Source organism: Spodoptera frugiperda, chromosome 20 (assembly GCF_023101765.2).
Source record: "Spodoptera frugiperda isolate SF20-4 chromosome 20, AGI-APGP_CSIRO_Sfru_2.0, whole genome shotgun sequence".
NCBI classification, from domain to species: Eukaryota; Metazoa; Arthropoda; class Insecta; order Lepidoptera; family Noctuidae; genus Spodoptera; species Spodoptera frugiperda.
This window is the reverse complement of record NC_064231.1, coordinates 6,871,011-6,897,405: the sequence shown is the minus strand read 5'-3', so window position 1 is coordinate 6,897,405 and position 26,395 is coordinate 6,871,011. Positions and strand designations below refer to the sequence as shown.

At 34.7% G+C, this 26,395-nt stretch overlaps 1 protein-coding gene across 1 annotated transcript in view; it reads left to right on the top strand.

Moving 5' to 3' along the window:
* The window catches only part of LOC118262013 (transmembrane protease serine 9), a 71,284-nt gene that overhangs the window by 38,033 nt on the left and 6,856 nt on the right, over positions 1-26,395 (top strand). The window contains exons 6-11 of the mRNA XM_050701065.1: positions 124-230; positions 5,116-5,237; positions 7,384-7,619; positions 14,537-14,739; positions 19,066-19,222; positions 24,599-24,757. Coding sequence (XP_050557022.1) covers positions 124-230; positions 5,116-5,237; positions 7,384-7,619; positions 14,537-14,739; positions 19,066-19,222; positions 24,599-24,757 — 984 coding nt within the window. The remainder of the gene's footprint in view (positions 1-123; positions 231-5,115; positions 5,238-7,383; positions 7,620-14,536; positions 14,740-19,065; positions 19,223-24,598; positions 24,758-26,395) is intronic.

Below are 26,395 nucleotides of genomic sequence, written 5' to 3'. Positions count from 1 at the left end.
GCGATGAATAACGAATCTAGATGATAAAGTATAGCTGAGTGACTGTAGTAGTCGTGGTGGGTGGTGAACGTAAGTATAGATAAGATAATGTTTAGAGTTGAACGTTCGATAATATATTGGCAGCAAGTACGACAGCTGAAGGCCGAGGATGTGCAGAAGAGGTTCCGAGGATTCTCGCAGTGGAGCTCGTGGAGCGCCTGTTCTAGAAAATGTACTACGGTACGACGGAGGTAAGACAAAACTTTATAAATTGTACACAATACTTACACATCCAGACTTACAAGAGCGAGTAGGTATACGAAATTGTAATTATTGTAATAGATTCAAAAAGCTTAAAAAAAAGTTTAATGATAAATATCTAAAGTTAATATCTTTCTCATCCTTTTGTACTGTACGGCTAGACAAATACCTTCCACAGAATGTCCCGTTCTACAATCTCTGTAATACTCTTTTTTGCTATATCTAGTATAGTTGACACGGTTGACCTTGACCGAGGGCTGTGTCAATAGCGCTCGAGATCGAAGGGTGTTTTAGCACCGAATCATTATAGAAGTTTCATTAATTTACTTGGGAATTTTTTACAACCTCACTATTATAAGAATAACAATGGAAGGCTTATTCTTCCAATTTTTCATATAGAGATATTCTTCATCTGTACTGTTATACTTAGGTATATTAATATTTAAGGCAAGAGATTGCAGTGCATAGAAAGTGCAACGCCTTTGCCAACAGTTTGTTGCAGCAAGTCACGTATTTTTATCTCGTATGTATGAAGCCGGGAATAACCTTCACAATCCACAAGAATTTCTAATTCCATTAGATCAAATTGATAGACTGCAAAATTATGGACTAGATTAAATTCTGTGGGTAGGATATGCTGGAACATAGAATTTAGAAAAAGAATTTAATATAGGATATGTGTGTGTAAACTAAAATTTAAAAATATTTTTCTCCTGTGTCGTGGATGCGTTTACAAACATACAATTACACATGACACCCAGACCCGAAACAAAAAAGAGTTGATCCGTGCGGGAATCGAACCCGCTCCACGTTGCACGGCAACCGGTTGTCCAGCAACTGCGCCAACCGTGCGTGCACGCATTGTTTTAATTTAATAAAATAAGTAGAAGCTAGGTAGAAATGTAACAACATATTTTGTCTCTGTATTGAGTATTAACCTACATTTATGTTAATGTTTAAGCCCACACGTATTTAATTAATAAATCTAACTCTATTTTTAGTATTACAATGATCACTATCCGTACTTCCAGGAAGTAATAATATATGTACATAGATACTTTTATAGACTACACCAATTTCTCGTCTGTTATAAAATCCTACCGTAAAAGAGAGGGATGCCTATTGCCAAATACAGCACTTGAATTCAAGACTTCGAGCTCATAAATATCAATTTTCTTTTATATATTACTTGAAATTTTCGAAATATTCGCGAAATTGTCTGTTCCTTTTCAGTTTTTATTACTGTTGTGTACTTATTTATTTATCTCGGTTTATTTATTTATATTTTTATGAGCAGATGGATCACCTGATGGTAAGCAATTGCTGCCGCCCATTGACATGCGAAACATCAGAGGCGTTTCAAGTGCGTTGCCGGCCTTTTGGGGGTTAGGATTGTAAGGTTTTTAGGGAATCAGGGATCGAGAATTATTCCGAAACTAATCTCTAAGTATAAAATTCTTATGTATGTAGTTGATATCTTTAGATATCTGTAGGTAATAATTACATAGAGAGAGATTGTGCGCACATAACTTCCAAATAGTTGTACTGTTAGTACTGAATGATGACTTTTTACTGTCAGGACAAATTATATGTAGTCATAGTTAGCAGTAGATTTAAATTAAGACACCAGTTTCGTTAATTAACGTACCTAGTCTAATAAATACATGTTTGCAATATTAAATATTTATACAAAATATAACACGTACAAGTTTATATATTTACTGTATAATTTTCGATTCATGTGTTCCTCGAAAGGCTAAATTAAGTACCTTTTATAGCGAAATAGCTTTGTACGAGTAATTATGAAAACCTTTCGCTGCCTCGTTTTTGCTTTGAAATTTTATCAGCTTCTATTATAACACACATTGGCTTATAATACTAAATTAATCTGTTTGAAAAGCTTGTTGTTGGTACGTAACGCTTTAAGTATGTAGGAATATAGTTCGTGTTTTGTAACACAGGGTAGATAGGAACTAACTACTGGAAATAACATTTTAAAGGGATGGTAGTATATTGATGTAAGAGGAAGAATGAGGATGATACTATTGTAAATGACTGACTGCACGGTTGGAGTGGTGACTGTGCTACTGGCTGCCGTGGAACGTGTAGCGGAACAGATTCCTGCACGGAGCAACACTTTGTGTGATCCATCAATTGTTATTTCGGGTCTGGGTGTCACTTGTATGTTTGTAAAAGCACCCAAGACACAGAAGAACATCCTAGTGCGAGGCAAATTTGAATAAAAAAAGAGAAAATGAAAAAAAATAATAAAAAGTAATGATGACTGTAGTTGATCTCAGGTTCTAAAACTTTTGCTTGCTACTGGTTACAGAATCATTGTTTATCTTTTTAATTTTTAATTAATAGCCCTAAAATAATTATTGTAACTGTAACACCTATAAGACAAGATCTTCCATCATTTCTATTTGGAAAACAAAAAGAAATGTTGTTTTAAAATCGGTTCACTAGTTATTTCCTGAGATTCAATTGAATGCGGAAACAATACTCGAAGCAGTATTACTGCACTGATTGTTTTTCGACCCATAAAATTCTGGAAGTTAAAAGAATATTTTACGTTTTCAATAAAGGTAAATATGAAAAACGTCTTTCAATAAAATTCATTGCGAAATGGTAAACGAACTCACAAAATAATATAAAGCTTTATAAAGGTTGAAAAAGACAACAGAACATCATGAAGTTTAATCCCTGAAGGGCGTTAGCAGAGGAGCACATTAAATATGGTGACTGGTAATTAGTGAAGGATATTAATTAAGCACGTGATCCCAAAGAACTTTCCTAAAGAAGCTTTTTCGCGTTAAGTTCCAAGGTACATACCTACTAGTTTTCCGATAACGCGGGCACGGGCGCCATGCTGCTAACAGCTGATCGTGCGAAAGCACGCGCGTTTTAATTTTGTTGTCTTATTATTGTGATAAAAATAAAACTAATGAGTTATATACTCATTATCAGTCACCCTGTATAATGTAACACTGATTTTCCAAAAGTCATAATATGTATTATGAGTAGGCCCCTACCTATCATAATACGTTATAGGGGGTGTTTAACAAGACAAACTCCATCAAATAAATTGAATAATATTATTAAATAATAGTGAAAATTAAATCAATCAAGTTTCTTAAACCTCCTTACCTAGCAGGAATTCATTAATTTACATAAGATGACGCTCTCGTTACGGATCAACATTAATCTTGGGGCATGGACACGTCAATGTTTATTAAATTTGGCAAACAGTCGAGGAAGCTGGTGACTTGTATTTATAATATGTTAACCAAAATAATGAAATGTTATTATTAAATAAATAATTATCATCATCAAAGTCGAAGTCAAAGGATTTATTTACAGTTACATAAACGGTGTGAAAAAGGTCGATCAGTACAGTATTCAGTCATAATATAATGACATGCAAAATACATATTTATCTTAAATCAATTTATTTATCTTCAATCTTCAGCTTGAAGACGTCCACCGTTGAACAAGGCCTCCCCTTAAACCGTAAATAATAATATAGATAATAAATACCTGTAGATATTATTTATCTTTTATTTAGAGCTTCTAGTTACTGACTTGGGCAACCTACTTGGTATGGCATTTTGCTAGTTGGTTCTGTTTTTTATCCTAATGTATTCTAATACCTAAAAGCTTATACATCACCAAGGTAAGAAGCCGTAACTGCTTACCTCGCTCTACTTACAAGTACTAGGAATAAAAAATGAGATTCATGTTTTGCTTGCACTACAGTAAATTATTAAATAGACATAAATACACAAGATACGTGATCGTTACTTTCCCAAACAAAAAATCTAAACCGGTTTGAAATTTATTACAGTAAAATAGGGCAGAATAGCTCGCAAATCGCTCGAATATTTCAAACACGCACATTTACATTCCCCAAACTGTGGAGTATCACTCAAATAAAAATTGCATTCTGACATAACCATGTTCAAGGAAAAATAATGGTGTTGTTGATCAATCGTTTTTAGGGTAACGAAACGTCGATGAATGGGTTCTGCGCCCCAAAGTCCATATAAAGCTATCAATCATCGTACCTATATACACAATCGTACTTAGATACATCTGTACATGAGTCATTAAGGGTTTCTAAAGCCGAAGAGACTTTGATAACTTGCTCATCTGTGTGTGGCCATGCAAATGGTGTAGGTTGGTGGGTAGGTGTACGAAAAATTTTGAAGTGTCACTCTCTATTATTATAAGCTGTGTCCGATCGTTAGGTTTACTAGGAATGTCCGTCCATTTTCCAGATTTTCCGATCTGTACAAAAGCCGTTGTGGTTTTGTTATAAAAATAGGACTCCTAGGTGTCTTGTGTTTGCTAATACAGTCTAACTGATGATTAGGTCGTGTTAAGTTAGGTTAGGTTAGGGTATATTGAATAAATATTTTGAGTGTAATAAGATTGGGATTGATGTTCGTATAATAGAACAATCCACTTTTCACACAATAATAGGTACAATGAAACACTTAAAATCCAAGATAAATCAACAACACACATTACAGTCTGACATCCATAGGGTGCGTCAACATCTGGCGAATTTTCCGCGAATGTGCAGCTTGCGAGCCGTTTGCGTGCTGCCCCGGAGTTGCATGCGTGCATTTTTGTTCGTGCATCGCTCCTGCGCCGCTCGCGCGTTGTTCGTGCGCGACCTAACCATCTTTATGTCGTGGGGCGTCTTTATACGAATTTTACATGAGTTGCGCACCAAACCCTTGCCGTGACTGCACGCGTGCAGCTCGCAAACGGCTCGTGAGCTGCATATTTAGGCCTAGGCCACATTCACCAGATGTGGACGCACCCTGATATTTGAATACCTAGTCTAAGGATGAATAACTTCCGTAGGCACTGTTTACGACGAGCGATATGCGGTCGACAGGTGATAAGGCAGTCAGCTTATTGCTACATGGAAGGCAGTTACTGCCACCACTGGATTCGGAACAGGATGCAGAGGAGAAAGGACCCAGGTGATCTAGCACATAGGTACCTATTCACATTAACAACGCTTTTTTCACCTTTATTTAATCGAAGCTAAATAACTTTACTACTATATTTTTTAATAATATTCTGAAAATCTATACGCATTGTTAATTAATTTGTGCGTAAAAGTATACGTAACGTGTGTTCTTCCTATATTAATTTACGCCTAAAATAACCCTTTATGTAAAATATTCTTAAACACTCAATTTCTTCTAGTTATTAACAAATTTTAAGGTATTAATTAAATTGAACTTGTTATGTAATGATCCCGTTTTAGCTACAAAAACTGCTACCTATCTGATTACTAAGCATTGGCTGTACCTAGCCAAGTAGAAACGCGTTTTTCTTAGCGTAGGCCGAACTGGAATGTGGTTATAGAAATTCTTACATTGAGGCCTGTGTTTAGTAAGCAGTAGATACCTAAATAAATAAATTCTTATTCGATGAGATTGAGTCGCTCGCTAAGATTGAACGACGTCCAATTACTAGTAATAGTTGTAGATAAGAAAAAGTATATTTTCTTAAGATTATATAACAGAACAAAGAAACATTATGTGTCTTTCTGAGTTTCACTAGTAAATTAACATTAACATAAGCAATCACTTTTTCCTTAACCTCGAATCCTAAATCACAAGTGAAAGAGTTGTCATACGGTAACAGTACTCGCTTAGCATTAGAAAGCTAGTTACATGCAACAATGAAATAACAGTAGGCTATTTGTATACGGTATTCTAACTTTGAGCCACAAAACTTTAAAGACGGGAGTGTTGGCGAAAAGCATGATTTATGTCTGACACATGACAGTTACATATGCATATAACTTAAATTCCAGACAAAGAAACATATATTATAAGGCTTTAGGTAGACTTGCTACTTATAAAATTGTCTAACGGCTGCTTGGCGACTTTTTTATATTGTCAAGTCATTGCTAAAGTTCTTGCTTACTCGTTTAATAAAGATATCCTTTGAAAATAATCTCGTAGCGTGATCTTAGACAATCTGATCAGTATCGCAGGATACATACATGAATCTTAAATGTTCTTTTCATTTTCTGGCTAATCACAAACGTACCTATAGCGTATAGGACTTAGAAATATGTAAAAGGTTTGATTTGAGAAAACAATAGCACATTACTTTATATGATTTGATTGAAATAGAAATTACGCGTACTGTAACTAAATCCTTAGACGCCACGTTAAAGCAAAATGTGGCAAGTTTGCTCGGATCCTTTTACTCGGTTGGCGGCATCTGTGATTGTTCATTGTTAAAGGATAATTTCTATTATAAAGCATCTGCGTTAACAGTAATAACACATTATCTCGTTAAATATTTTTGCTTTAGTTTCAAGTCTTGACTACAAAATTCTTTATATTTTTGCACAAAAGGTTTTCATTTGTAGCTCTTTTTAAAATGCTAAACTTCCACGAAATGACTTGAGACAAATTGAAACAAGGAGATGTGAGCTCAAGCTACATACAACTCGAATATTTTAAAATCTAACAAGTTGTTCACACAATATGAATTTCTGGGAAGATTCCATTTTCTCGTGAATACGAAGCAAATTGTGCATAAAACACGTCTTTTAAGGCGAATCACTAGTAAAAAATATAAAGTAACTAAATGAAAATTGATTTATGGTTTTAACTTATTTAAGTTTTAATGCAGGTAACCTAGATTAATCATAAGTTAGGTACAAACATTTTGAAACTTTTTATTAGTGTCCATTTTGTTGAATCCGAATTTCAATAAAATAAAAGTCAAACAGACCCTTTCAAGATTTCACTGAACTACTTTATCTTGTTGACAAGACCCTTTTCCGTACAATTGAAACTTTTTGATAAATCTTATTAGTTTTACTTTACTATAAACAGGTAACTGAGTTTCTTTGCACACCGTTCGCTCACAAATAGAGTAGAAAATAGAAAGAAAGACAGAAAAGTAGTTTCTTAGCTCCGTGACATAAAAGTACTAATGGATAATAAAAGAATAATGATATAAGTGGCGTCACCGATTAGATTAATACTGTGGCCCGAACCCGTAAGCTTAAGTCTACAGTGCCATGGACTTGAGCCTTCATAGATGTTTTAGTACGTACTAGAAGAAATGTCATTGATAATGATTTTATTTTTACAGGTTATTTAGGGTATGCAACATCGGAGTATATGGCGTCGACTCCAGCGCCTGCGATACATCCTCAGGACTCTAGGGCAAGTCCACCAACACCTCCTTGTGGGAGAGTAGGTCGGTATCGGGGCTCTGCGTCTGCGCGCCTTCGACAGCGCATGCGTGACATGGTGCGCATCATAGGTGGACGGCCTGCGCCACCTGGCAAGTGGGCCTGGCAAGTTGCTGTGCTCAATCGATATAAGGTAATTTTATGACATATTGTTTATTTATAGTAGGTTAAATGAGTTGACTGCACGGTTGGCGCGGTGGCTGGGTAACCAGCTGCGGGTTCGATTCCCACACGGAACAATTCTTTGTGTGATCCACATAATATTGTTATTTCGGATCTGGGTCTCATGTATATGTAAACTTGTGTGCTTGTAAACGCACCCACGATACAGGAGATAATCCTAGAGTGAAATTTTATTTATTCCAAAATTAAATCGTATGCTTAAACTGTAGAGACATTTGCACCAGAAGTACGTACTTAAGCAAGTTTTATTAAAATCTAGGTTATTTTCTTTGATACCTAACATTTTTAAACATTATATTTCTTTAAAAATCAGTTCAAAGGTTTATCAAATAATAAAACATTTGATTGAACAGTCCAACAGAGCCACACCAAATAATTCCGTAACTGTCTACCGCAGGCAATTGGAATTTGTAATTTGTTCACAAAATTGGATTACATGTTAATTTTACACTTATTTGCATTCCGCGGACTTTAGAAATATGGAAATAGTAAAGTCATTTAACCGACACTTAAAAAAAGTAAAATTCTGTTAATAAAGTGAGTTAATGAACCCAGAGCTCTCACGTTCAAAATGTTAGCTTTATAATAATTGCTTGTATTTAATTTTAACCCAAAGCTCGATTAAAATCTTGGTCTTTGAGAAGTGACTGGTTCGTGTGCCACAGGCGTTTACTGTTTTAATGTGTTGTTGTTATTTTAGTAATTATTGGTCTGTAAATTATTTTCCAAAAATGTGTATAAGAAAAGAGAGTAATTACATTGATACATGCTGTTTCTAGGCTAAAATAAATTAAGTACACAACGTACTTTACAATAATTTTTATGTTAATATTTACGTTTTTATTCCATTTGAATTAGGTACTCTCTTACGTAACTGTTCGATGAGGTAACTCGACTAATTTCAAGCCATGTCGGGGCCCATAGCCTTATGACTATGAGTAACGCAATGATTTTTGAAAGACCGAATGGCATGCATACAAAAATAGTAATGGTCTTGCTTTCGAAAACTAATTGGAAATAAATCTAGCTATTTACTTAATCTACATTTATCGTGTCAGCTTATCTTTCAAGCTTTCTACTACATAACTTACAGGAAATGTAATTAAGGAACTATTCGTAAAATACAAATAAGAGTGATTGCTACAAAAAAATATTTATTTCGTTAGTAAAAAACAGAGTCACGCACAAAAGTATTTGCTTTAATTGTTTGGCTAATTTGTTTAGAAGTTACTGCCTGCGGTTTAGTCGATGTTATTTGCATACACGCGATGGTTAACTTACGTTGGTTTGGTTATAATTATGTTAATTTCTTAGATTGTCGCGCGTCTGTTTATGTTCTACATTGTTGGGGTAATTTGGAGATATTTCAATTACTAACTTGTTAATGGTGTTGTGATGGCATTTTTTTTTGAGTTTGGAAAATCATCCATTTACTTCTCCCGCCTTGTGCGAGGCGAGAGGGAGTGTCAGACTCTTACTGACTAAAAACCACCCCATTCCTACTTCTGCCCTTCGAGCCAGAGCCCCGGTACCCTGGGTTGGTGTAACGAATGGAGTTTCTTGGTCGTTCTTCTCCATTCGAAGCTACACTTTGGAACGAGCACCTAGCTTCACTGACGGACAGACTGATAGACTATTATTTCTTTGTTGACGTTTCAAAAGTACCTAAGTGTATGGTTTAATTGGAATAAATGATTTGACTTTGATTTTGACTTTGGGCAAAGTATTATATAACTTTTAAAAATGGAAGTTTAATATCTACACATCTGCCATAAAGTTATCTGTTTTCTCCAATAAGTGGTCCCACGAAAGGTATTCTGAATAACTCTTTTAACTTTTAGAATTACTGTGACCTTCCAATGAACTTTTTAATAAAATAAGTCTACCTTAGGTAAGACCTAAAAGCCAATTAAGTCGACGTCGACGATGTAGGTTTAGGCTTCTATTCAAAAATATCTTAATTTTGCTCATACTGAGAAAGCACTCGAAACATACTTACTAAACATCAAATTGGTTTTAGGGAATTCCTATTATTATTCAGGTACTCATCTAATTTCGTATCTGTGTAATTACGATTACTTTATAAGATAGCTTAGGAAAGGATAAATAGATTTCTTTTAAATAAATCCTGCGGGATTAAGTGGACTTTCAATGAAGTTACATCAATGTTTCTTTGCTAGAAGAAAGAAAATTCTTTTATTCTTTGTATTAACATATTTTTTGACTACTAAATATGATAATACCACATCACCCCCTAATTCCCTCAGGGTTACTACTCCTTCACCACAACTCACACACCACAACACCTTTTAATAATGTTTATCCCAAAATTTACTAGTACACCGGGCACAACTTCCGATTTCCTGCTACTTGAAAAAAAAACCGAAACCATTTTTATAATTATATTTTGTATGTGCAACGGTTCTTATATGTATGGTTATCAAGAATAAGAGTTTGTACCAAAAATCATATTGATCTGTCATCAAGAAGGCGGTTTTTTAATTTTAATGACTACATTTTACTCAAACAAACAAACTGGTTAAGCTAAATAAAACCGTTTAAAAACACATAACTAACAATAATATTACCTACCTACATATTAATACTTTGAGAAAAGGATGGTACGGCCGTGCAGTTTTTTTTTGCTCGACTTGTCGGGGCCTCCGACATTGCCGTACCCCCAGATAATGTTGTTTTATTTAATACACACCAAGCCCGTAGCTAATTACGTGCAAGGGGCCGTAATCAGATAGCCCCTCACTCCAATTAAACCTTTCTTAAGCAAATATTGTAAGCGACTGCACCATAATAGGACGGATCCTTTACTTACCTTAATCTATATATATAAAACTCTTCCGTTACTGAGTGACTGACTGACTGACAGACAACGCACAGTCGAAACTACTGGTCGTAGACAGCTGAAATTTGGAATGTAGGTTCCTTGGGATATGTAGGGGAGCACTAAGAAAGGATTTTTGGAAATTCAACCCCCAAGGGGGGAAAAGGGGTAAAAACGTTTCTATGAAAAATCTTATTCCTTGGGTTTATAAACTTGAAACTTGGCATGAACACGTACATAGGCAAGTAAATATGTTTGACATTATAAGTTTTTTCAAACTACCCTCCAATCGTGATTTAGGGGTGCGATTGGGTGACTGATTTATTAACGCACAGCCGAAACCGCTCGGTATAGGAGTCTGAGATTTTGAACAGAGGTTCCTTTAGTAACATAAGTGAGCACTAAGAAGGGATTTTTGAAATGTCAACCCCCAAGGGGGGAAACGGGATAAACTGAGCCGGGGCTGCGGGAAAGTTCTAACGAGATACCGTGGCCCCGGAACGCAAAGGGCAACTGAAGGAACGAGGTGGATTTTAGTCAGTAAAAGTCTGACACTCCCTTCCGTCTCACACTCCCAGAGCGGGAGAGGTCATTTGATGATTTCCCATCCTTAAAAAAAAAAAACTTTGTATGACAACTTTCAGTCGTCTCTTTAACATACATAATTATGTACATACATGCATAACATTAATAACATCACGCCTTTAAATCCCTATTTTGTGTTAACACTACCCATACAAACAGCTAAAAGGAAACAAGTGAAGAGACGAAATTTGTTCGCATCCATTTTCACCTAAATTCTTAACGTTAATGAGATTTACTTTTTATTATCAGGTCAACCTAATAGCCTCACATGTACGTATAACTTCGTAAGAATTTTCTTTCAACTCCTAACCGTTGAGGAGTTGTACCTTCCATCATCAGCTCATTCACATGGGATGATGACTATCAGACTGTGGAAGAAAAAGCCCTGTCGAGATCATTAAAAAACGCTATATATAACCGAATTACACGTGGGCGAAGCCGCGGGCGGAAAGCTAGTCTATATATATAAAACTCTTCCGTTACTGAGTGACTGACTGACAGACAACGCACAGTCGAAACTACTGGTCGTAGACAGCTGAAATTTGGAATGTAGGTTCCTTGGGATATGTAGGGGAGCACTAAGAAAGGATTTTTGGAAATTCAACCCCCAAGGGGGGAAAAGGGGTAAAAACGTTTCTATGAAAAATCTTATTCCTTGGGTTTATAAACTTGAAACTTGGCATGAACACGTACATAGGCAAGTAAATATGTTTGACATTATAAGTTTTTTCAAACTACCCTCCAATCGTGATTTAAGGGGGTGCGATTGGGTGACTGATTTATTAACGCACAGCCGAAACCGCTCGGTATAGGAGTCTGAGATTTTGAACAGAGGTTCCTTTAGTAACATAAGTGAGCACTAAGAAGGGATTTTTGAAATGTCAACCCCCAAGGGGGGAAACGGGATAAACTGAGCCGGGGCTGCGGGAAAGTTCTAACGAGATACCGTGGCCCCGGAACACAAAGGGCAACTGAAGGAACGAGGTGGGTTTTAGTCAGTAAAATTCTGACACTCCCTTCCGTTCCACCCAGAGCGGGAGAGGTCATTTGATGATTTCCCATCCTTAAAAAAAGACTTTGTATGACAACTTTCAGTCGTCTCTTTAACATACATAATTATGTACATACATGCATAACATTAATAACATCACGCCTTTAAATCCCTATTTTGTGTTAACACTACCCATACAAACAGCTAAAAGGAAACAAGTGAAGAGACGAAATTTGTCCGCATCCATTTTCACCTAAATTCTTAACGTTAATGAGATTTACTTTTTATTATCAGGTCAACCTAATAGCCTCACATGTACGTATAACTTCGTAAGAATTTTCTTTCAACTCCTAACCGTTGAGGAGTTGTACCTTCCATCATCAGCTCATTCACATGGGATGATGACTATCAGACGCAAATACTTAAACAGATCTATGAAATTGTCAAAAACGTAATTGCCTGTAAATTTGAGGTTTGCCCTTGATTTCCCTGGAATACCATCATCAGATCCTGACTAGGTTGAACTAGGAACAACGGGACCAACTTGAAAGTATACTCTACCGGAAGGTGGAAGAAAAAGCCCTGTCGAGATCATTAAAAAACGCTATATATAACCGAATTACACGTGGGCGAAGCCGCGGGCGGAAAGCTAGTTGGTAAATATACGTTAATTAGTATGTCTCCTAAGATTTTATTGGATTATTATTTATTTACTTACGGTATATCAACGTACGATAATGTTTCGAGGTGAATGAGGCCCAGTAGGGCTGATGCGTGATCCGGAGCTGCGGACTACCTAGTGGGTTTATCGGGACTCCGGCTCGAAAAGCAGGAGTAGGAACGGGGTGGTTTTTAGTCAGTAAGAGTCTGACACTCCCACTCACCTCGCCCAAGGCGGGAGAAGTCATTGGATGATTATCCCCTCTCAAAAAAATGTGGTAAATGAAGAGAGCAGAGATGTAGTTCTAGTATTAGTAGAAGTATTCCACAACGAAATAAGTAAATATTTTATTTATTCTCAGTTGACTGTTCAAAGGAAGAAAGAATTTGACTAGAACAGAGAAAGTTTCAATATTTTCCATGAATTTCGTTTAAGCCTTTATGTTTCGCTTCAGAAATATTTAAACTGAAACTTGCTAGTTCTGAAATGTCCCTTGACCTATTTTCAAGTTATTTGTTTGAATTCAAATTAGTATTCAAAGAGGAATTTGCAGTGTGTTCTGGGACATTTATTTTAATACTAGCTTGTATTCGAACTTCTATTCGCACATAATAATGGGGAACTTTACTTTTCCATTGGAAATTTTCAAAATTCTAAATAAAATTATCGATTCTAGTTAAACATTAACTTAACTTGACATTTTCATGAAGAAAACTACCGAATAGCGATTGAATTATAGATTAAAGTTTCTGACTTATTAGTATTTAAAACAATTTCACTATCGACATAGTTTAATAATATTCAAAATTTAAAGTACAAATCACAAAATAGTGCTGGAAAACCAATAATTTCCTTGGCTACCTTCCATACAGAGGTGCAATAAATTACAAAATTCTGCAGTGTAGGGCTACAGTGAGACATTATGGCCGTCTAGATAGCCCATTTGCAGTAGCGTATACGACATTTTTGGCATTCAATGTAACACATTTACCTTGATATCGTGTTAAATGACTGTTTAGTACATTAGTCACTAGCGGTGTGAATTTAGTAGGGCTGACGCCTGATCCCGAGCTACGGACTACCTAGCGGGTTTACCGGGGCTCCGACTCGAAAAGCAATAGTTCTGTTATGATAAACAATGAAGCAATTATCTTAAACATCTGGGTCTTCCTACATTTCCGATTTAATTCCCTTTAGATAATCCCCTTTCAAATTTATTTTTTCCCTTCTGGGATCACTGTCAAGCATTTGACTTCAGTTGTCAGCATTTTGTTGATTAGGATTCAGTTCTGCCTTACTTTGAATTACGAGCTATGGGCGGTATTTATTATCAGTGAAAATTCATTTCATATAAGGGTGATGATTCTACTTTCAAGGGAAAACTTAAATTATCACCAAAAAATGTATTCAAATCGTTACAATTTAAATCACGAACAAATTATAAAGATAAATAATAAAATAAAATATCATAATGATAAAAGATCATAAACCACGTCGATGCTTTTCACATATAAGCATAAAAATCTCACCGAAAGGGATTAAAACGATTGTTCTATGTACCTACTTCTACTTCTTTTATTATTATTTTGTACGCCAATTATGGCAAAACATGTTGAGACTTACAATTTTCACTGTACTATCTGCATTTGCATTTACATGTATAATGTTACCTACACATGTTTTTACATATAAAATCTTTATCTTTACTTTGAGTACAAAACATATATCAATAGTGGCATTGGTATCTTTGAAAATATTTTTCTACGATATACGAAATTGAATGTTTTACAGGAAGCATTCTGCGGCGGCACCCTCGTCTCACTCCGTTGGGTTGTGACGGCGGCACATTGCGTGCGCAAACGCTTGTACGTGCGGTTGGGCGAGCACGACCTGCTACTCAGGAACCGCGGCGAGGTGGAGATGAAGGTCACGGAAGCCGTCATACATCCTCGCTATGACCCTGACACGGTCGTCAACGATGTCGCTATGTTACGGTGTGTATGACATATCATAGTTTACGATCTATTGTGTCACTCTTATCATGCCCCGTCAGATGGCTGCGGCTGTGGCTGTGAATCTTACTATTGTTACAGCGTGAAATATTTTTTGTGATGTTACATAATAGAGCTATTTTTGGTTTATTCATTTCAAAGTTGTATAAGTCCATTGGCGGCGGCGATTGCTTACCATCAGGTGATAAAAAAGGTTACCTACACATTTATAATTCAATAATAAACAAAATTGTATATCGATATAATCAGTCACTTAACAAAGCAGAGTTCAAGTTATCCTCAACCGAAATAAACTTTGCAATCATCATAAAAATGTCATGAAAAGTATTTTTAAGCATTGAAACGGATTTAAAATTGATTGAATGGTCCGACGTTGCCCTTTGCATTGTAACGAGGGACGATTCATATCCTTTAGCCGACACCTACGCGTGCGTAAACAGGCTTATACAGCGGTTTATGCTAACGCGCAATAATTATCTAGCTCTTTGTAATTAAATACCTGCGATTTTACATATTAACTCACCTTTTTCAATTGAGCTATGTAAGATCAAAGTCAAAGCATTTATTTTAATTAATCCTAAATTAGGCACTTTTGAAACGTCAAATTGAATTGTCCGTCAGTCTGTCTGTTAGTGAAGCTATGCGCTCGTTCCAAAATGTTGTTTCGAATGGAGAAGAACGAGAAAAAGACTCCATCGTTACTCTTTTTATAAAATGTTTTTTACAATATCCCTACATATTTACACCTAGAGCTTATGAATTGTTTGCGAATATCAATTTCATTTATTAAATGAAACTTCTGTGACTTTCTGCAGCTGGTCTTACATAAATGTGTTAGTACATTGTCAGATTACTTTAATACAAGTAAATTGAATAGCGTGTTCATTCCCGTTTAACGACGAAATTGATAAGATTATAGTGCTCAGCATTACAATATCGCCTCCCGTCCAAACTTCAAGGCTATCGCATAATATTTTTTCCCTAGAGCCTCTCCGCTTTAATGGGGAGTTATCAATTTTATGACGGACCGTGCTTAAACATCAACCCAAAGCTTTAGAATTTGAGTAATATTTATTTACACCATTTTATAATGTCCCTTTTTACGAAAAAATAGGAAAAAGTAAGAGTTTCACACAATTATTACGTTTGTGAGAAAAATTTAATTATTATCACTTTCATTAGAACGTAAGACGGGATATTTACCATGTTTATTTATGTCTATGAGTTTCCAATATTTCGGCACTGTTGCAAGCGCCATGATCACGGATGAACTGGCAACAGTGCCGTATGTATCCCGTCTTACGTTCTAATGATAGTATAAGTGACCATGTCAGTTTAAAAACGTATATTATCACTTTATTGCTAAATTATTGTGGTTTACATACTAACAAACTAAATTGTAACTTTTGTATGTAGAATCTATTAATAACTCAAGTGTACGTGAAAGTATGTTTGATCTAAGAATACTCCAATTTATTCACGTACGGACAAAGTAAGTTTAGCCTAAACCGCTGAGTCTAGAAACATATCTCAGGTTGTTTATAAACGAGACGATACTGTAGAAGGAAATTGCTGAGGAAGAGCTTTTAAGCAGAAATTGTAACGTACTCGTACCTACATCATTATTTATTACTCCATAGCATTATTTTACTGTTTCGGAGTATATAATAATAGCTCTTATGTAAAGGTGTTTTATGTAATCAGTATTTTAATTAAACGTTACCCTACACTTATTCCTCTAATTTTTCCTACGTCGTGAGTGCGTTTGGAAACATACAATTTTACATGCACTTGACACCCAGAGTTGAAACAACAGCTGGGGATGACACAAAAAGTTGTTCCGTGTGGAAATCGAACCCGCTACACCAGTTGCTCAGCCACCGCATAACCGTGCAGTTAAATTAATTATTCGACCTTTTACAGATGTAAGGTTCGATTCCTGCATTTTTTGTGGGAAAAATATGAGTATAAACTGTTTCGATATAGTCACATAAAATACATTTAAATAGGTCCGACTATCAGTACAGATGCTGGTCGTATCCTTTTTATGACAGCTTGGGGTTTAGGTATTATTCAGTTCAGTCCCGGTCCACAACACATCGTGAATAAATATTCCATTTACCATACGTTCCAAATATCTATAAAAGCCATCAAAGCTCTTTTCAATATTTGTACCTTATGTTTCCGTCCGACCCTATCAAATGTAGTGGAAATATTTTCACAGTAAATTTTTGATGCAATGTGTAGGGAATATTCTGTATTTTATATTGCAACATTAGTTAAATTATTATAAAATACTTTTTGGTAGTAATAGCATTTTAGCAATGTAGAAACGGGCATGCAGTATCATATCATATCTATTAATATTGTGTAAAAGAATAATTTACTTTTCTGTTAACAATATAAGTTCCTAATTAAAAATGTATAATTAATACAAACCTAGACCAAGAGATTTAAGACGCTCGCTTCTCATGCATGAGGGTGCGGATCGATAAACGGCAGATACATCTATATGTTCTTTCTATGATTATTTAGACACCACTGACAAACGATGAAGAAAAGTATTGCGAGGAAATCCGGGCTTATTATTTCTAATTATGAGTTTAAAATTGCATTTAGAAAGTGCGATGAAACCTTCTCTATTTGAGGAGAGGCTTTGGTCAGCAGTGGCCACTAATAGACTGTTGATGATGATGACGAGTAGAAACCCATTGTTAGAAAGAGACACACGAATCCCTATTTTAATTTAATTTATAATTCAAACAATGCTTATAAGATCAACGAGTCTTAATAAGTATTAATAAGTATTTATAAAGACTTTACTATGACTCTCTTCATATGTACAATTAAATTTACTTTCATGCTGCTAACTGCATTCTTAAAATAGAAGAAATAAATCTAGAAATAGTTCAAAACAGGAATAAATAACGGGTTGAACCGCAGGGTAAAAATGCAACGGTTTTATTTGATTGCGACCTCCCACTCATTCAAGAGCACACACTTAATTGCAGTGCGGAAAATCGTGGTGGACTGGACACTTGACCGACTTTTTTAATACCTTTTGTTACTGGCTAAGAACGTCTATGAATACGTAGATTTATATCAATTTTATTACACTTATATGACAAGTATGTATGAAAGAATGTATGGGTGTTTGTCACTTGATGGTGTCGGGCAGATCTTGATCTAATTTCGTATAAGATTTGATTTATAGTCTAGAATGGTCTAGAATAGCAAAAAGGCTTTTGTTTATTTAGAGATAATGAGAGTGGATTGAGTAAATATCTAGCTATGATGTTATCCATATAAGTCTAAAAAATCGGAAATCGGAAGAGCGTCTATTTCTTCAGAACAGAATATATAATGGTAATACATAGTATGCGTCGTAAATAATAATATTTCCTTCGTATTGCTGAAGTTCAGCGCTCCACAGTTTATTATTGGTAATATTTTTGAATTGGCAAAGTAACGCATACATAATACGAATGTGAGCCGAAATTGTGGGATCGTAAATCGAATGAAATTTCCATAATTTTGTAATGAAAGAATATTACAATATTAACGGCATATCTCGAGTTCCACGAAGTATTTGTTTGAGTTTGTAAAATATATTACCGTATTTCTGTTTAGTCTGACACCCATTTTATCGTTATATGGTATTTGTGTTTGTTTAAAATGTGTAATTACGAACAAAATAAACATGTTTACATTTGACATCGACGTGTCTACTCGGGTGCAAATGAACATTATTAATTTTAAGTTAATTTAGTTGTACTCGTAATGCGAGATATTTGATGAATGTGAATTTTGTAATTTACCTTTACTAGACATATGAATTTGCTTGATTATATTTTAAGAATAGTTTCATAAATTTCAGTTCATTGACTGTACAAAAAGGTCGATAGATGTCTAGGGACAAATTATAATATAATTATAATAACAATGTTCATGAATTATTAAAAGTACTCTTGTGTTTTATAAATGTAAATAGGCAATTATAATCCGCTACAAGATGTCTTCAGCTAAATCTTCCTAAAAACTTTCAAATCGGCCAATTAAAACGACCTCCATCTAGCTTTAACACCTGCATCTACCTATATTTTTTTATTTCAAGTGAGAAAATCATCCAGTGGCTTCTCCCGCCTAGGGCGAGGTGAGAGGGAGTGTCAGACTCTTACTGACTAAAAACCACCCGTTCCTTCTCCTGCTTTTCAAACCGGTGTCCCGGTTAACCCGTTAGGTAGCCAATAGCTCTGGATTTTTCCACCTTTAAGATTATAATAACAAAACCTTTTTTTTTATTGACAGATTACCGGAGCCTGCTCGGCCGGACTTAGGCCATGGCGTGGCATGTCTGCCGGCACCCCATCAACCACTGCCGCCCCATACTTCCTGCGTTATATTGGGATGGGGTAAGAAAAGGCCTACTGACGTTCATGGGACCAGAGTATTACATGAAGCGCAGGTATGTAATTTATAAATTGTTACTATGTAACTATACGGTTGAAAATGATAGGGAATAAATCTAATTGATGTAGGTACATTTTTCAACTTAGGTTGTTATTTCTAAAACTTAAAGAATGGCGCAAATGTCCGTATAAAAACTTTGGTATCGGATCAACAAAGTAGACAAAATTGAACTTTAAGACCCTAATAAGTTATGCAAATCGTAGTAGGCGTAGTCTCACTCAGGTCTATAGTTAACGAGTAATGAATTGCGAACTTCACAATGGGCTCTTGTAAGTTGAACGTGATGATAAGGTCTAAATTTCAACGCAGCTTACTAGATAGAGCTTGATTCACATGAGACGAATAAAGACTTTGTAAACTCATAAGCTTGTGATACATGTTTAAGTTACACTGCGAATATTTCACTAACAGCTCAAGCAGTTTAGTTGCTTGTCTTTTTGAAGCTTAAAATTATAATGATGGATTTTTGTACAAAGTTTTAAAGAGTTTAAGGAGTTTTAATGTGTTTTTGATGTTTGTTTTTATAGAGACTTTGTTGATTAAGTGGTTGCTGTGGGATCGATTGCAGAGCACGATGTCTTTTTTTGAGGGTGAAAAGTCGTACAATGATTTCTCCCGCCTTGGGTGTGGTGAGAAGAGTGTCAGACTTTTACTGACTAGAAATCACCCCGTTTCTTCTCCTGTTATTCGAGTGCTTTGATCCATGAGGCCAATAAAGTATTGTATCTAAATACGACTTTTGACTTCATTTGTTGCCAGATAAAGACAAATCCAGCGAATTTAGGTCTAAATAATGTCGTAGAATATGTTAGCAAAAACTGGCTGGAAATTGAAGACTTACGCTGAATCCTCAATTTCGTAAAAGCATCAGCTTACGAAAACTGATTTGTCTTTGAAAGATTTATAGATACGCAAATTCTGATGAACTGAAATAAGTTCCAACAAATAATGTAACTTCAATAGTTCTGTACATTATTTCGTTTCGAACCTTTTCCTCGCGATAAGACTTAGTCAAGCCTTTTATTAGTTTCTAGGGGCCCATAGAGTTTTTGTCGGGATAACCTCGTAAACTAAGTGAAAGTAGTATATTTATATGTGAAAATGCTCGTGTAAGTAGTGGGTAGATTTATTCTAATTTCTTCTAGTATGTTACGAAGTTAGTGAAACATTTTGTCTAATGTTCCTAGAACCGTTTTTCCCGTTACTGATTCTGTACTACTGAGAATTTGTTTTACACCAAATAAACTCGGTATTTAACCCAAATGTAGTACAGAATTCAGAAGCTACGTGCCTTTTAATTTACGTAATTAAGAGTCTTAATTAAAATCCTAACACTTTATATAACGCAATCTGAGTCTAAACTTAGGTACAAATTGTGTGCCTAAATATAAAGCCTTCAAAACTTAGCATTATTATAATTATAGCAAGTCGATCTTGGATTAGTTTAAAGATTCAATGTTTTCACAACTACGAGAATATCAATTTACATAAAGATTAAAGTATAAAGTGAAGATCTTAATAGAACTAGACAGATAGTCCCGTGATTTTATTTTAGTAACTGTTATTTTGGTCTGGTAGGCTTAATACTAGTTTGATTTATGTTTATCGAGATCGAAATTAGCAGCTAAACGGGCTCCGGCTCAACAAGCAGGAGTAGGAACGGGGCGGTTTTTAGTCAGTAAGAGTGACACTCTCTCTCGCCTCGGGCGGAAGAAGTCATTGGATGATTTTCTCGCCTTAAAACAAAAAAGTAAGAAAACAAAGTAGTTCGCTACAAACCTTTTTGGTTATTATGCACCAGAAAGTATTGATTATATCATTGAAACCGTGACATTATTTAATGATCTAAGTATATTATGTGCAAATAGCTAAGACATATGGCAGTATGTATTTTCTGCAGGAAGTCTTTCAAAGGTATAATTTTAATCTCGTTGCTCTGTGTTATTATTTCTTTTCTCAGTTTGTCATACGAAGAGAAGTATTGCAAATTACAGAGAGAGCTATTTTTTACTACAAATGAATAGTATTGTGTGTAGACTTATATGTAATAATATTACATTACGTGTAGATGGTTATCATGTAGAGGATAATATGCACCCACACGATATTCTTGGTTTAGTCTGAGTTTGAATAATGAATGCCGAAAGAAAAACTTTGTGTAGGGAAATATTTAATATCATTAAAGTTAAATAACATTAAATATTTAATATCATTAAATATTTTTATAATAACTATCGTGAGATATACTAAATCAACTAAAAAACATGGTTTAGTAGGCTTTTAAATATATGTACCACGGTTTAGCTGCCTGACGTCGCGCACACGCTGCTCATGTTGAAGAGTCCCTCTGTACGAAACTAGTAAAGCTTTTTTCTATTAATTCACGTGAGTAAACCGTGATTTTTTGTTAATTAAATGTGTAAATGTTGTTTTAATTATGAAACTACTTAGTTCTATATTGTATCTATCTAAAACAATCTCTACTACGACTAGGTTGGCAAAACAAACAAATATTGAACAGAACTTTGTTGTTAGTTTGTTATAAGGAAATATAACCAGGAGCACTAAACAAAGTTTCAAGTGGTGGGCAGTAGTATCGACATGATTATGTAACGGAAGATTTTATCAACATGAATCTATTAAAAGTAAGACGAAGCCTGCGGCGAGAAGCAGTTGTCTTGTCGGGGATAATGCTTCAGTGGGCGGAATTGTGAACGAGCAACGTAGTATAGTAATTTCAACAAAATATCTCTTTGGGCATTACGAATGAACGGGCAAACTTAACTGTGGCCTGCAACTTCGTTCGCGCGGAAATTGATATTATCGTGGGAGTCTAAGGTGCATAAATTGCAAAATTGGTATCAATATAAGATCAATAGGTGTTGTTAAATTTAACTATAACTGAAATACAACTTATCAAGGGATATGAAATAAAATATGTACTTAAACGTGGAAAATATAGTCCGCCCCGTATTTGATATTTTCCGGAATTTTATGCCTCTTTACTTTACCGTTAAATTGATAAACAAATACCTATGTCCTTTGTTATTTGTAAAAAAAGTATAAAGTATAAAATATTGTATTGTCCAAAATCCATATTGACGTTGAAATAGGAAATGTAAGTAATGTCAAAGATGATAATCAATCTATATCTTTCGTCAATCACAAGTTACTGAACAAAACCCAAATCTCACCATTTTGTAGAAACGTTTTGTCCCATCTGGGGTCGCGTTTGTCTGGGGCCTTATTTTATACGCATTTATCAATGAGATATTGGCAATATGGTTTATCGTTTATACAACCGATACCTGAATTATGTATCAATGGTTATGACTGAATTGTTTAGAAGGCTTTGACAATCTAGAATCTAGAAAAAAATCAAGTGTGTGTTTGTAATATTGAAATAATCACCATTTACTAAATGCATATTAATATAAATACGATACATACACCAAAGTAATATTATTTACTATTTTTATCTGTCTGTATATCTGTTTATTCTGACTAATCTCTGGAATGGCTGAACCGATTTTGACGTGGCTTTTATTGTACCTACTAAGGAGTGACTTAGGCAAATTTTATTAGTCACAAAGTGCGTCATCAACACGAGCGAAGCAGTGGGCATCAACTAATAATCTATAAGAGTTTCTAAAAACAAATTGGTTTTTAAGGAAAGACAACATTATGTCGAGAAAAAATTGCATGTTGGTAGCTGCTGACTGAGTGAAATGGACAGAGCTTAGATTTGACGACGAAGGTATTAAATTTTCAATTTGAAAATGTTAAAAAATATTTTTAATATTACGTGGAACTTGTGTGAAACGTGTGTAGTAGATATATACCAAATGCATCTTTAGTATTCAAAGGTGTACCTACATGTACGACGAATATTACATGTGACATCCATATAAATATTCATAGCAGTAAGTTTCGAAACGAATATATTAAAACATTATAAAAGCCTGCTTGTAATATTTAATATAAAATCTAGATGGAAAAGTGAGAACTTAAATTATTCATAGTTATGAGAATAATTAAAACATCCGAACAGTTCAGATAGGTATTTGAATAGCAATAAACCTTGGCGTTATTAATTAAAAAGTTTTTACCCTGATCCTCACTTTTTAATTTTAATTTAAACTTTATTTAAAAGTTTGAAAAAGATTAGAACAGATATTAGGCTCACCTATTTGTTAATAGGGAAGCATAACGATGCTCAAGTTTTACGCATTTAAAGCTGAATTGAAATGTAAAATTTTGTTTTGCAAAGTTTCAAAGGTTTCGGCCCCTAATTTGTGGAATGTTTCATCGAATATTTTATAACATTCGAGAAATTTTCTCTAAAAAGTCTCGTTGTTATCATTGGGTCTATATCTTTGGTAGTTAGCAAAAGGCTTCTATTTTTTTCTATACTTTATAGTATATGGTTTTTAAACTACAATATTTAAGTCTTTAGCTGCCAATGGAAAACTGTTAAAGGCAAATCCTCCGCTATCGTCGGTCACCGGTGACCACCATGGCGTTCAATATGATAAATTAATAACGAATAATAACGTCCTCAGTTAAAACTACATATCTATCTGCCGACATATTCTTACAGTCATTATATTATTAGCAGACTTCTTACTATAACAAATCAATACATACATATATACATAAATTAGAATTTTTCAAACAATATTTGAATTGCTAACTCGATATTACAATACCCTTAGTACATTTAAAGTAATCAAAACGAGAACGCGCTCGGCATCTAATTTACGGGTTCGAATAAACCAACCAATCAGAGCGCCGAATGCATTCTGGTTTAACGTAAAGCAAACTTGTACTAAGAGTACAGGCCTATACAAAGCGATTTGCGCTTAATATGTTTGTTCCAGGAAATGAGATGTCGATTACATTCACTTACAGAAGAACAGACGCATTCGACTGAGAAATTGCGATTACAATATCGAATAATGGCTTTATGTTTAAAATAGAACGTTTCAATGTCGGTATAAGACGTAGTACGAGTAATAGAAATGTTTCTATTTATAGATTGTCATACGTTTATTAATTATCTTTTAATTAATCGTCTTGTAGCGGTTCGGAGGTTTAAGAGGTTTGGGTTTGAAACCTACAAACGGCATGTAGTACAAATGTGACTTTTCCGAGTTATAATATGTACTTTCTAAGATTATTTAAGGTGAAGGAAAACATCGCGGGAAACCTAGGCTTATAATTTCTAATTATAAGTTTGAAATTGCCTTAAGCAAACGTGGTGATTAATGAAGGACTTAAAAATATTTATGTACCTATCAGCCTAATTAAATAGGCTTCTAAAATCTTCATAAGTTACTCCTTTACCTTACCTTATATTTCTTTTGTTCAGGTATCAACAATACAACAGGGAGTGTGCCGCCGTTCATACTGGCAGTACGCCATAACTGATGACATGGTTTGTGCGGGGCGAGGACGTAGAGACTCCTGCGCCGGCGACTCAGGGGGACCGCTACTCTGCAGGGACCGTACCATGAGATATTTCTTACAGGTAAACTAATATTTCTTTTTTTTTATTAAAATCAAATTCAAAATTATTTATTCATTGTAGATCACAGGTAGGTATATAATACATTCAAAACCTTTTTTTGAGTTCAGCTGTGTCCTGCCCATTTAGTCAAATATCAATGAATGCTTATGTCAAATGCATTATGAATTATTTAATAATTAAGTTTAAAATAAAATATTATAGGTAATACTGAACACGTCATGATTTTGGTATAGAATATTGTAGCAGAGATTTAGATTTAGACCAAAGCATCCAAATATGTAACTATACATTATAGGTAGGTACTATTTATTCTATGTACAGATAATGTAATACCCACTTCTCGTTAGTTAGGTCATGTTTAAGGTTTTAAGGAGCTTGACTAAATCATTAATGAGGCAGTATAGTTTTGGGCTTTACGCTATTATTGAGAATTTTCAAATACTATCCCTCATAATGCATTTAGAGATATTATAGACCAATACGAAAGTATTAAAAATATACTAGCTGTATGTTGATTTTGAAATTACTCTTAACAAAAATGCGAGATGTAATTTTGAATTAAATCTTATGTTTTTTTTCAACACAATTTCTTTAGATACTTAAACTTTTACAACACTTCGGGTGACAATCAACAATAATCACCATACTTTTATTACAATGGAAAAAATAAATAGATTTCAAAGAACAAAAGGACTTAAAAGAGAAATGAACTAAGAACAAAGAAAATTAGGAAGTTTTGAATTGGCGGTCGCCGCCGAGTAATCATGGCGGACCCTTTCATAATACTGTTAATATACTAAAAGTTGAATTAAATTTTAAATAAAGGAAATTTAAACTTCAAATATTAAAACACTAAAATATTAAGTCGTCTCCATTAAAAATATGATATTCTACTAACAGATACCTATCTATTTACCTTCAGAAAGAGTGCCAATGTGTTGGGACCTCAGTTTAATTTCCAGTTGTGGAGGTTTTTCACTTATACCAGTTCCCACTTAACCGAGTTTCACTGTATTTTATGATTAGTGAAAATGACACCTACATCTTAAAATACATATTACAATTAGTTGCAAAAAAAATACGCGTAGCAAAAGCAGGTTCCTAAATTTTAAAAGAATTTCACTCTAATTATTCCAGACTACGTGCACCTGTGTGGTTTTCTTAAACGGCTCTGGTTTTATAATAAACAGAATTAACAAAACGTTGTCTTGTAAAATTAATGGCGCTGGGACCTGGTATGCATATTTTACCAGGGCTGTCAAGCTCAGGAAATAAATAATAACCTGAGTGCTATCTGCGCTCAGTTATGAGCTACCTAGATATTAAGGTTAGGCAATATTTCAATAGATAGGGCTCAAAAGGTAGTCTAAGGTGAATACCAAAAGTTAGCATTTATCAGATTTGATGAAATGTGCCATAACTTTCGAGGAGATTTGACGCAGAACCGGAACAACTCTTTGTGTGATCCATAAATTGTTGTTTCGGGTCTGGGTGTCATGTCCGTATGAACTTGTATGTGTGTCAACGTATCCACGACACAGGAGAAAATCCTAGTGTTGGGCAACGGTTTTTTAATCAAACAATTTGTTTTATGTACGAAATTCAAATGGAAATCTCTGATTTAATACTTTTAAAAAA